The sequence below is a fragment of the Martes martes genome (assembly GCF_963455335.1).
Source record: "Martes martes genome assembly, chromosome: 17".
In the NCBI taxonomy this organism is placed as follows: Eukaryota; Metazoa; Chordata; class Mammalia; order Carnivora; family Mustelidae; genus Martes; species Martes martes.
Genome location: NC_137905.1, coordinates 15,281,929 through 15,295,453, shown reverse-complemented (window position 1 = coordinate 15,295,453; position 13,525 = coordinate 15,281,929). Strand labels below are relative to the sequence as shown.

At 47.5% G+C, this 13,525-nt stretch overlaps 1 protein-coding gene across 1 annotated transcript in view; it reads left to right on the top strand.

Annotated features, from left to right (window-relative positions):
* ZFHX3 (zinc finger homeobox 3) overlaps window positions 1–13,525 on the top strand; it is a gene marked incomplete at its 5' end in the record, with an annotated part of 156,512 nt that overhangs the window by 53,042 nt on the left and 89,945 nt on the right. The window contains one exon of the mRNA XM_080829458.1: window positions 5,857–6,088. Within this exon, the coding sequence (XP_080685584.1) occupies window positions 5,857–6,088 (232 nt within the window). The remainder of the gene's footprint in view (window positions 1–5,856; window positions 6,089–13,525) is intronic.

Sequence of the window (13,525 nt, the reverse complement as noted above, 5' to 3'; positions counted from 1 at the left end):
GCTGCGGTTCATAGTTTCCCCTCCAGAGGCCCGATTGAACAGTGGCCGGCTCTATCCGGGACTTCCGTTTTATGGATCGGGGGACCCCTTCCACCTGCCCTTCTTTGCCTGGGTGCACTTCACGTGCCTGTCAGCAGGTGCCTTGGGGCTCATTCTGCTTGCCTGCTGTGGGGATTCTCTGCTCAGCAGGAGGCAGCTGGTACCCCTAGGGCAGCCCCTTTGCTCTGTGGGGTGCCTGAGAGCCACTTCGCCCCATGCATCACAGAGCTTCCCTTGCCCAGGGAGTCAAGCTGCGTGGGAAAGTGTGTGAGGGTGGGTGAGGGTGTGTTTGTAGTAACAGGTGTTCCTCCCCCGAGGAAGCTTCATTATGCGTCGGGTGTGTTTTCATTTGTGAGTGTGAGTGTGAGTGTGAGTGTGTGTGTGTGTGTGTGTGTGAATGTACTTTGTCCATTTCTACTTTAAAGGGAAGGCTTTGACAAAACCTAATCAATATTTTGCATTCCATGCATGAAGAACCAGATGTTAGAAGTTTCTATCACTGGGGAGGAGGAAGGAGCGGGGCCCCGCCAGATTTACAGAAATCAATGTTCTCTGACAGAAGTTGGTTAGTTTTCCTGGGAAACAAGTAACAGGAACACATTTTTTTGATTTTCACGATGAATTATTTTCTAACAAGAGCCCTCTTTTCCTCCCTTTGACTTCCAGTTGTTGGCCAGGGTGAACGAGCGCAACATATTAATGGGTCGAATCCCACAAAGTAATGCGGGCTGGCTTCTCTGCTCTCCTTTCTTTTTTAATTATTAATTTGATTTTTGCACTTGGATTTATGTGCCAGGCTCATTGTCAGAGGTGCTTCTTATAACAGTGAGGGCTTTCCCTTTCTGAGATCTACCCCCCACTGCCCACACCCAGCATGCTAGACCCAGAAGTGAAGATGGGTGGCATTAGACGTTTCCATGTCCGGGGTATAGCAGGGTCACCTTCCAGCTAAACCGAAATGGAACGAGCATTTTAAAAATACTCCAGCAAGATCAGAAAGAGGTTTGGGACAAGGTCCCTGAGCAGTACAAGTAAGCCCATACTCCCTTGTTTTCGGTATAAAGTACTGGGCACCAGCGTGTGTAAGTCAAGTTCCGAATTGCTCATGATGAGGACAATCTGTGACCTGCTGCCCGGTGGTAATTTGGAGAAGTTGGAGATGGTTGGGCTCTTCTCCTTCTATGAATGAGTCAAACTGGATACTTACTTCCTTCTTAGAGGTCAGTCTACTTCTTTGGGCCTTCAGAAAGTAAATCATATTGCCAAGTATGGAAGTCGTCTTTCTTTGGAAAGGACCACACGTTTGCCTTCATATCCCCCAGTGTTTTGCAAGCAGTTTTTAAACCAGCCGGTGACATTGAGGAAAATCAAAGGAACCCTTGGGCAGGTTCAAGGGGTCATAGGTCACTGGCCCCAGTCTGTTGGGGTAGACCTCAATTGCCACTATTCTTTAGCTAAGTCGATTTTTCTTTCTTGATTTATTAGTTGGTCATGCTTCTTCGTCATTATTAGTTTGTGGATAGATGGCAGTTTTTCTTGAGCAAGCCAGTGATTTTCATGGGTCTAGCTGGCATAGTCCGAACAAGGATTTTGAAGCCAAAGGGATGCCTTCCTCATATCCCCATGGCATGTCCTCCAAGCCACCAGTGTCACAGTCTTAATCATCTGCAGGTTAAGGCCCTGGGGTAGGGCGTGTTATGTGTGTGTGTGTTAGGACAGTGTGTGACATGTTTCAGACACTTAGGGATCAGAAACAAACCTTGCCCAGTGGGCATAGCAGCCGGTTTTCTTGGGGTTCGTGTGAGCCGTGCACCCCTGACAGCACACTAGGGCACAGTAGAAGTTGTTGCTTTGCTTCCTTTTTAAAACTGTACACCCAGCCTGATTGAGGTAAGCAGCTAAGAATCTTGAATGCAGAGTAAAGAGAAGTGAAAAAAGTAAAGTAACTGGGTCCCCTTCCCCAAGGATGGGGGGGCTCCATGGTAGACGGGGAGAGGGTTGGAGAGTTGAGGATTTGTGTGGGAGAAGAATTTCCTGCCTGGCGAGCAGAGCAAGAACTCTGAAAGGAGGCAGCTCCTTTATTGAGTGTTCCCCTGGGACTTGTGCCTTGGTGGATTCTTCATATATTACAGTGAATTTAATTAAATACATGGGGATCCCAATTGAGGGTATTCTAATTAGCTGGGCCAGGAACAAATTATACTCTCTCCTTCTCCAAATGAAAACCTCTCCTCTCTTCTGCAGGGAAAGCATGTCCTAGGCTGACTGACCTGTTCTGGTGGAGTCCTCACTGGTCTCTCCAGCCCTACCCCTCCTGCTGCTTCTGATGAGGCAGGTTCCAGGGGTGAAATCCTGGGAATAGAGCCAGTGCCACTTGGGAGGGAGAGGGTGTCTGTCCAGCAGGTTGGGGCATTGACCTGCTCAAGACCCGGGAAATGACCGGATGGTGTGGAGAAGGTCACAGAGGGCAGGACCCTAACTGCTAGCTTTGGGTCCCTGTTCACTCCAGGTTGGACAGCTTGAGAAGGACTGAGTGAGAACTTGTAATATTTGTTTAAGATCAGGATCTTTGACATGTGGGTAGACTCAGGTTGTGAGCCTAAGTTTGGGTTGGGGTGTAATCTTTACGAGCAGGTGTTTCCTGACAACCCCAAAATAGTTCATTCTGGAATTCATTCTTTCTTTCTTTCTTCCTTCCTTTCTTTCTTTCTTTTTTTTTTTAAGTGTGTTAGAGAATGAGCCTGGAATTCAAAAGCCAGCTTGGAATTTTGGATTGAGCTTTGGTGCAAGCCTCTAAGAGAAGACAGTAAATATTCCCTAGACCAGGATCTGATCTGGGGGGAGACCTTGGCTCTGTCCACCTCCTTTCCCTATACTGTTTGTAGCGTGTGTCCACTTCCCTTCCAGAGTGGCTCTCAGATGGAGGACAGAAGAACTCTTCGTGGCTCGAGAGATTGCCACTGACAACCATGAGTTCAAGTGTAGGGTGGTTTTGGAACGTTTTCATCCTATTTTTAAATCAGGAGTCCCCAGTATGATGTTCATGTCAATTCAGGATTTATATAGTTCTCTTACCCAAGAACCCATGGATTTGAGGACAAAAGACATTTGACATCTCATCTCCCATCCAACTCTTCTTGGCCATGTTATCCTCTCTTCTGGCTCAGAGATTGGAAATTCCAGCCATTTGGAAAGGAACCTTCATATCCCTATTAAAATTTTATGTTTAAGATTCAGAGCCTTATTGCAAGGAAATCCTGCCTCACAGGAAGGTAATGGGAATTTGGGGGTAAGGCTTTAGTGATTCCTGTTCTGATTTCATAGTTGATAGTATTACCGAAATCCCTTGATAATACTTATTGCTTTGGATTCCATGGCTGTTTTCTCTGTTATCTTTTATTTCATCAGTTGTTGTTGAAACTCTAATAAATGTAATTCTTTTGGTCTCAGTGACCTAACACAATGGTATACATTTCCTTGTACGGGCTCTTGTAAAGTTTCCTGCTTCTTAATCCCAAGCCAAACCCTTGCTCCTAGGAATACCTTAGTCAACTTTTTGGCTTTTTAGGGGAGAACCTTGTGGAGAAGTCAGGGAGAATGAACATGGGCAAGCTCATCCTTCTCCTTCACATCTAGCCCACTACACCCTCCTCCTCCCCAGGGTTGGAGCCTTCGGAAAACAGGGCTTTGGTGTATTCCATCCTCTTGAAATCCTCTGCAAGGACCCTTGTCTCAGACCAGGCAAACTGAGGATAAACCATTTTTTTAAAAATCAGCTCAAATTTATTTCAGGAAAGGTAGCTTTTTATCACCAGTCATTGTAGTTGCCTTAGCAGTTAACACTGAGCTCACTGGTTCTTCAGATCCCTTCCAGTTGTGAGGTTGCTGTTCCTGGTTGGGGTATCACATTTTTGCAAAGTTCTGCTCCTGAGTGTGTCACATCACCCATTTTGGGCGAAAGAAGGGATTGTTCTCGTGTTGGTGCCTGTGAAGCTCTTCACATTTTTACCTATACCTTGGCCTCGAAGCACGGGTTATTATGGACTGGTTTAGCCAGTCTACATGATGGAGAACTTGGGCCTCCCCCTCTAGCTCCCCCACAGTGATTTTTCTGCAACACTCCATTGATGCATTCATTTTTCCTCTTCCGGTAAGGCTCAGACGTGCTTCTAGAATTTTCATACTTTTCCAGTGAACAAAATGTGTACCTGTGAGCACCTGAGCCTCAGAGCTGTGTCATTTGATAGGAAGTGCTGGTAGGGCCACTCGGTATTTTTAATATTGGGTGGAGTGTAGGGCATTCTAACTGCTCTGCCTTCTCCGGGTCTCAAATTATAATCTGGACAAGAAGGCTTTCTAAGCGGGGTGAACAACAGTTTTCAAAGCATGGGCCCTGAATGGGACAAGTGCAGGTCAGAAAGAAGAAGAACAACACAAATTATTTCCAAGGCACCTGTTGTGTCTTCTGTGTAGCTTCTGGGGTCTGGGGATGTGGGTACAGAGAAAGAGGGTAATACTATAAGCACAGAAGATACATGATGTGAGTTTCTTCCTTCACAAGGATCCTGGGGGATAGGAGACCCTGGTTCTTGTTCTCTTTCTCTCCCACTAACAAGCTGGGTTACTTTAGATCATTGACTCCAGTTTTTTGGAATTGTTTTCCCTGCTTTATGTGCAGCCAATAGAAAAATACCCTCTTCTCCTAAAATGGGTCATTTGTAAGGAAGGGATAGCCTTTCTGTACCAGGAGCATGTCACTTCCCCAGCAGTTAGTGAAATGGGCCCATAGCTTTCATCATATTCTCAGAGAGGCACAAGACGTTTGTGAATTTTGTCCTTGGATAATCTCTGAGTCTTCTCCTACACACGGAAGTCTGGGGTCCGCTGTTTCCGTGACCTCTCCTGTTCTTGCTCCCCTCACTTTAATCCCGTGGCTGCCCTATTCTCTGCCAGCTGTGGGTCCTCCTGGTTCTGGAATCAGTACTGTGTCTACACAAACACAATGAAGAGTGTAATTTTGACCATCTGATGCACTAAGCCAAATGAACTTCAGATGTTGACAGGGAACCAGTCTGGAGAAGTTTATTTTTTTGTCATTTTTTTAATCCAAAGGAAAATCTAATTTTAGGTTCTCTTAATAGACTGTGGTTCTAAATATAAAAACTTGACCTGTCATTCCTGTGAAAAAGCCAGACAGCAGCTTTGGCTTTGTGTTAGTGACCTCAGATTCGGTACAGGGAGGGTGACCCTTTGGCGTTCACCTAAAGCAGGGTGTGGCTAACTTTTTCGGGGAAGGGCCCGATAGTAACAGTTGAAGCTTTGTGGGCCATGTTTCCTCTGTTGCGATGACCCTAGACTCTGGTGCTTTGAAAGCAGCCATCAAGACAACGCAGCTCCATGGCTGGGGCTGTGTTCTGTTGGAACTTTATTTACAGAAAGGCAGCAGGTTGGATTTGGCCTGCGGGCCGTTGTTTGCCAACCCCGATCTAAATAAAGCAGGACGCTCTGGAGTGTGAGAGGGGGATCCTTTGATTATCGTGCCAGGAAGACCCGGCTGACATGGGGAGGGTCTGATCCGACAGCGAGCGGCAGCCCTGTGAAAAGTCACAGGGGAGGGGACGTTCAGGGGAGATGGGAATGAGAGTCTGCCGGCTGCTGGTCCTCGAAGAGCTGCTGGAGGAAGGTGCATCGGAGGAGACAGAACCACCCCTCTGAGGGGTCTCAGCACGGGGCTGCGGCCGGTCCGGAGTGCGCGCGTGGCGGTGGTGGGCTCCCAGTAGCTTACTCACAGCGTGTCCCTGTCCTCCGCCCTCACAGCACCTGCAGCAGCACGAGAGCGGAGTGGAGGGCGAGAGCTGCTACTACCACTGCGTCCTGTGCAACTATTCCACCAAGGCCAAGCTCAACCTCATCCAGCACGTGCGCTCCATGAAGCACCAGCGCAGCGAGAGCCTGCGGAAGCTGCAGCGGCTGCAGAAGGGCCTTCCGGAGGAGGATGAGGACCTGGGGCAGATCTTCACCATCCGCAGGTGCCCCTCCACCGAGCCAGGTGAGTGGTCTCGCGTGCCGGGAGGACCTCTCCGGTGGCTGTGGCTGGCTGCTGCCGGCTCGCGCGTCTGTCACCGACCTCACGGGGGACCCTTGTGTTCTGCAGGGAACTTGGCGAGCATTCTTGTCTTTTTTGTTGTCGGTGTTAAACTAAAGGAACTCAGCACCGCTTTTCTTCAGGTGTCACGGGCCGCTGCCCAGGGAGTCGGGCACCTGGAGATGTTTTGTCTCCTGTCCCCAGATCGCTCCGGTTCTAGACTCCACATTCAGTTTGTTGCTTCTGAGGGACATAAAGCAAAGGCGTAATGATGTCTTGCTCCGTGGTAAGAATGGGCGGTTTGTGGCCTCAAGTGGGGTGTGGAAGAATGAACTTCAGAGAGGATCCAAACAGCGCTTGCTGTAAACGTTTTCACTGGGTCTGAGGGTGGTTCTGCGAGTCAGGGCCCCACGCCACCTGCTTCCCCTCAGAGAGTTGGGACCTTCCAGGGGAGCTTGCTGCTTTCTGCCCCCATTCCTGTCCTGTGCTCCTATCTCAGGCACCTTGGTCCAGTCCATGCCTCAGCTTACCATAGCCTGTCTCTCCCATCATCAACCTACCCTTGAGAGGTCACCGTTGACCTTGGATTTACCCAATCCAGTAGCTACCTGCCAGGCTGCCTTCTTTTCCTCCTGTGGTCTCTGGAAGTTTCTGGAAGTATTGCACAGTCTCATCCCGGGCTCCCAGCGTGTGTTTCTCTCGTGTCCTCCTGCTTTTCATGAGCATCCTTCCATGCCTGTCCCTGGCTCATGGTCCCACAGTCTGCCCTCCCCCCAACCCCCATGCTGACATCTGCCGGGCATTAGGCCCTGGCCCTTGGCTCCCGGCCTTTGAAAGCTTTGCTCTCCCGGCATTCCCACATGCACGTTAAACAGCTCCCTGGATTTCTTGCTGGTGCCACGTCATAGACTCTGAGCTCACAACTGTCCCTTGTCTTGGTGGCACGCCGTCACACCAGCTGGCCACACTGGAGACTCAGGACTGTCCTTGATCTGCCCGTCACCCGCAGCACTCTTCGCCACTGAGCTGTAGTGGCCCAGTAGTGGGCCTGTAGTGGGGTTTTTAATCTTACTTTTACCAAATTTCACATTTTTGTAGTTTTTAAAGGCAACAAGTTATAGAAACCGAATGAAAAAATGGCATGACCCTCCCTCTCCCCCATCCCATTGCCGAGAGCAGTATCTTTCAACTTTCAGTTGTTTCTTTGGTTACTCTTATTATTTCCACATTTCTCAATGTGCTTCTACTACTGTTTCTTGATGTTTTTTATATTTTAGATATTCTCTATTGGCTTTCTACTCTGAAAGATGACGATTTCACTAGTATACCATTCTACAAACCACACACTCCTCCTCATACACACCCACAGACTGACACACAGAAACCCCAAACTCCACACACACACACACACACACACACACACACACACACGCACGCCATCTCTCTACCCCCTACACCACCCTCCCCAGCCCCCTACATACCCAGTCTTCCCTCCCTCCATCTTCCATGATGATTAAATAATAATTTGGGGTTATATTAATATTCAGTGTTTTCGTTATTCTGACTCTATAAATATTAATCACAGCTGAGCCATGTAGAGTTTTATAATTTCATTTACCTTCTTGTACAACTTTTTATTTTCCCTGGTTTTCTAGGTACCTATGATTAATTCATGGCTAGCCCTCTGCCAGAGTAGACATTTCCTAATCTCCGAAAGCCCCGCCAGATCAGTTGCTCTCTCAGCTTCGTTCTCTCCTGGAGGTGTCCCTCCTGAGCCCTCGCAGACCCCTCTGCCCCGTGCCCTGCCCCTATCCCCCAGCTGTTCCTTTGCTCTTTTTTCCCCACATAAATGAAATGACCGGATATCCTGAAGTGGGAGAATGTGTCCTCTCTGCCGGAGTAGCTGAGGTTTCATTACCACTGTGGAAAGGCCAGTCCTCCTGGCAGGCTGGGTGAATCACTTCTTTGGGATCATTTCTTGGGTACCAGGATAATTTTGGTCACCTCTGGGTCACTGCAAACTGTCCTTTCCCGTATGTTTTTCAGATGCCTCTTCGGGTTAAAGTTCACACGCCGTAATCTCCAGGGCTTCTTCCCTGCTTGGTGTGTGCACTCGGGAGCGAGGGACGAGGCCAGTGCCCACAGACCCATCTGTCCCCTCCTGCCATCTGGCTGTGGGGGTCCCCGTCCTCCACATTTTGGCCTCTCTGTGATCCTGTCATTCCCATTATTTTGCTGTGAAGTCACTTTACAGGATTCTCCTTCCTCCATCCATAAGTGTAGACCTATTTATTTCAGGGTTTGTTTTTGTTGTTCTTGTTTAATTTTTTTTTTCTTTTTCTTTCTGTTTTTGGGTTGGGGGGGCCAGCTCTGCACACGTCATTGTTTTAATCTTCCATTAAAAGCTGGTCCTTTTCGCCTTTCAATTCTTTCTTTCACTCTACTCAGAATTCCCTTTTTATTAATGAGGTGCCCCAAACTAAATAGTGTACAGCTGCCATTTCACCCGGGGTCTATGGACTGGAACAAACAGTTCCCTGTTTTATAATGTAATACTTCTATTTATGCAGTCCGCTCTGGAATTGCTTTCTTACACCATTGCCTTCTGGGTTTCTCTCATTTAATGCGTATTAGGAGTTATTTTTCCCCCTGAAGTGTATGAGCAACTTTAGTCTAGATGATAGACTTCCTTTCTGTATTTCAAAATCCTTTTGTATTGTCTTTGGCCTGAAGTCATGTTTTTGCTCTCCACCCTCCTCCCTCCCTGCCCTGCACCCTCCTCCCACTCACGCCCTGGCTACCTCCGTACTCCTCACTCATGACAAAAGGACAAATTATTAGGTAATATTCACACTGACATTAAAAGTAACTGGGTGCCCTTTCAGAAACCCCTTTATGACAACTCATCTTAAAATATATCCTCCCTCCCCCCAGGGATTGGCTTTTAACTTCTTGAAAGAATGTTTTTTAAGAAAAGGGACTTTGTGGGGGCACCTGGGTGGCTCAGATGGTTAAGCGTCTGCCTTTGACTCGGGTCATGATCTCAGGGTTCTGGGATCGAGCCCACATTGGGCTCCTGGCTCAGCAGAGAGCCTGCTTCTCCCTCTCCCTCTGCATCTCCCCCTGCATGTGCTCTCTCTCTCTCTCAAATGAATAATTAAAATCTTTAAAAAAGAAAGAAAAAGAAAAGGGACATTGTAGACCTCTCAGAACGAAGACCCTGAAGGTCATCAGCTTCGAATTTATCAACAGAGACTTGATCCCGTATTCCCGATTTTCTGTTCTCTCACATAAGGGTCAGGATATTAATCTTCAGCCGGAAATGTCATTCGTGTAGCGTGAGGAAGCCTCAGGGAGTCTGTGAGCACCTTTTGGGAAGTCTGCTTGTTCTGACTGTGAGCTTCATGTAACTGGTGTGCTGTCTTGGGTTTTCTATACTGGCCTCCTGTCAACATCTCCTTAAAGGACAGTGGTCTTTCTTGCCTCCTTTCCTCCTCTGCTCTCCATGCACCAGAAAGTTTTATAGCAGAAATCCCTTTCTTTTCTTCTCTGAGCTCAGTCTCCTGTCCCCTTCTGCAGGTACCCAGACTTCCCTTTTTGCGGCTGGTGGAGAGAACGCTCGAAGAGTTTCTTCCCTGTGGTGGACACACATAGCCTTTCAAATTTTACCTGTTCCCTTAAGTCAGTATGTTTTCTGGTCAGTCCAGATCACCACATAGTCTGCCTTAAATACAGAGAAGGAAACACTGAAGGTCTCCACTGCCCTCCACCACTTTGTTGTCCTGGTCAGGGTTCAACTCTGTCATCCATCATGTGACACCTCCCCCCGCCCCCCTGGAGAGGCCTCCTGGCCAGATGTAAACCATCTAGGTCCTGCCCTGCACCAAAGGGCCAAGTCTCTATTGTTTGGAGGTGCGCTAGTAATTAGGCTACTGTCCCCTATGTGGTCCTGCCTGGGGTCAAGCTTTACCCTTACGTCAGTGGGCAATCCATGTCCTATATCGTATCATCTCTATCCCAGTGTGACAGTTTTGTGGTTATGCTTGCTGCCCTTACCCCCATACTAGACAAGCAGACAGACAGACACACACACACAGTGGGCCTTCCCTTTTAAGAAATGACTTGGAAGTACACAGCTCAGAGAAAGGGGAGTAACTTAAACAGGTGAGGTCTCCCCCACCTCCCAGTCTCCCCTGGCCTGGTTTGGTTATTGACTTGAGTGTATGTTCTGCAAGACCAAGTGATCTCTGGACTTTGTTGGGATTTGGTCTTTTCATTTCATGCTTACAACCAGGAGGAGGTAGAGAAAGCCCATTGCTATATGCTGACACACTGGGTTACGTCTCTCAGTTGCTGGCACTGGCTGTTTACTTCCCCTTAGTTGACCAGAAGCTCCTGGAAGATGGAAAGCTCTCGTAGGTGGGTCATGTGTAGGATCAGCTTCCCTCTTTGCTTATTAAAAAGGCATTTCTGGCTCCCGGGTGAAACTATAGTTAATTTCACTCTATCAGTGCCCTGAGCTCGGAGGAGACAAGAGGCCCTTTGTGCTCCTCCTGTCTGCCTGCCTTCTCCTCCTCCTCCTCTTCTTTTTTTTTTTCTGTCTTACCCTTGCCTTCACTACTTTTTCTTTCACATAGTCCTAGATCTCCAAACTTCGCACAGATAAAATCGAATGGTTCTTGTTCGCGTCCCGACTGCATTCAAGACTTTGTGTGAGTTGGGGGATACTGCTGACGTCTCCTCTCATCTCTTCATGTGGATTCCCTGGTCCATACACCAGCCCAGGCATTCGAGGCAATCAGATGATGACTCAGTTTACAGAGGACACAACTGTTTGGAGTCTAAGAGAATATTTTGTTTGGAGCGGAAGCTGGCATCCCCCTTTACTGACACATCTTTGGCGCTCGAGGTAGTGAATTCTTGGGGTCGGGAGGCAGGGGCCTGCCGAGTGATGATGTGGATTCGGTGACGACCCGTACTGAAACACTCACTGGGTTTGCTTGATGGATTATTTTTTCAAACCAACTTTCAGGGAGTTTTGCTGAACTCCTGCAGCTTGAGAGAGTAAGAAAATGTTCTCTCTTCAGCTTTCTCACTTTGTCCTGTTTTTATTTTTCAGAATTGGCATAAGGCTGCCCTTCATACAAAGTATGAAGTACATCTTTTTTTTTTCATAAGTAGCTAAATTATATGCAATTTCAGTGTAATTTTTCGCATAGCACTGACATTTGCTCTAGCCACGTCCAAAATTCTGAGACATTGTTTTTGTAAACCAAATAGCAACGTTCTTTGTTTTTTCCTTTTTACTATGTCTTATTCATGGGACTTGGGGAAGGCATAGGGACAGCATATCTCTAACTAAAGACATTGCATGTAAAAGCACATCAAACACATTGGAGTGAGTGAAATTTAAAGCACTCATGGAGGAGTGGAGGAAATGTGACTTTTTCTGTCTTAAATACATTCCCTGATAAAGACTGTATGGACAGTAGGATGGCAAACTTCAGTGTGCTTTTGGGAAAGATGCTTTACAACGCACAGATGAAGAGAGATCACTACAGATCAGCACGAAAGAGAGTATGCTATCGTTAAAGGGAAAAATGGAGTTTATGGAATAACGTGATTGGGTTCTGTTGGTTTGATTACTTTGATTCTGTTTTTGAAAAGTATTTTTCTTAAAGCTTTTAAAGCTTTAAAATAACCAAAAGTTTATAATTGAGGTCTGTGGCTGCTTCCTGGATGGGATCTGCTTGCGTGGAGTCTGATGGAGCATCAGGAACATGGCAAGAGCTCACATTTCCCTGGTGCTGGTAGATAGAGACACCCGTGCGGTTGCGAACAGTACACCAAGGAGTGAGTCGTGGTTGTCTTTTGTTCATGGAGATGGTTTGCTATTTGTCACTGGAAAGCATCCATAGTTTGATTACTGTCTGATTCTCTTGCATTTTGCATCTACATGGAGAGGACAGGAGTAGTTCTTAGGGTGTACACTGTCTTGTTTTTCTGTTGGAACAGAGTTCCTGATTTGCCTTAATTAGTCCTCTAACAATCTACAAAGGTCAGCGCCAATTGCCTGTTCATTTACATTTGTAATTGTGATGGCTTCTGATTACATATTCCTTGTCTTAGTCCTTCCTCTAAGTATATGCTCGTGTGTCCTCCCCTCCCCCTTCCCCCAAGCCCCCTCCCCTGCCAACCCGCCAGACCAGTGTGGAAGCCGAGCATCTGACTCTTGAGACAAGAAACCTTTGTGGTGACGGCCCAGCCTGCTTTCGAACTTCAGCGTCTGTTATGGAAAGGCATCTTCGAGAGGCTGTTGCTTCTAAGTTAGAAATATAATGAAGCCAGAGTCAGGGAAATTACATTGATACCAGGCAAGAAATCTGAGAGCCATTATCTAGGAGCCTTCTTGAACTGGGTAATTAAGGGCAATTAAACTTTTCTGTTTGCTCTCTGCAAAATATGCTAATGATCTGGTCTGTTGGAAGGTGGACACGTGCAAAGCACAGTTTCACTGCTGTCCTGTGCTCCTGCTCTGGAAGGGTCTCTCCAAAGAGGATGGGACATCGCCATGGTCGTCACTTGGGCAGTGGGTCTGGAGTCTCTGACCTCCTATGTAATCTGTTTCCTCTCTGTGTTCTCCAGGAGACACCAAAATCCACACCAAGACATCGACCTTTTAGAAATTATTCAAAACCTGGCTGCGGTAGGCCAAATTCAGTGATTCTTAATCATTCTCCCTTTCATATTCTGGATCGGGTATTCACTAGTTGATTTCTTTTAATGGACTGATCAGAGCTGCTAGGGATTTGTTTGTTTTATTTCAGTAAATAACACTGGAGCATACATTGCCCTGTACAGGGGCTGTCCATATGGCTACACACTGCTGGGCCAGTTAGCCTTGCTCCTGGTCGGCGGCTCTCGGTTGTCCTCCATCCTGTCCTCTTGGGTAGGTAGTAGTGTGTGCCTTTATGACCACCCAGTATGGCCCACTCTGAGAGGCAGCAACATCACGGCCACTCCCTGGGCGCTGCAAAAAAAAAAAAAAGAAAGAAAGAGAAAAGGCACTTGCTGGTGATTATTGGAATTAAGAGAGATGTACGTGTGTGTGTGCATTTTGAAATCAGCATTGGCCAGTGCCCTCTTTTTTTCTTTTTTAAAGATTTTATTTATTTATTTGACAGAGATCACAAGTAGGCAGAGAGGCAGGCAGAGAGAGGGGGGAAGCAGGCTCCCTGCTGAGCAGAGAGACCGATGCGGGGCTCGATCTCAGGACCCTGAGATCATGACCTGAGCCAAAGGCAGAGGCTTAACCCACTTAGCCACCCAGGTGCCCCGGCCAGTGCCCTCTTGAAGGGCATCCCAAAGAGCCCCAAAACACAGGAACCCCCCTCACAGGGG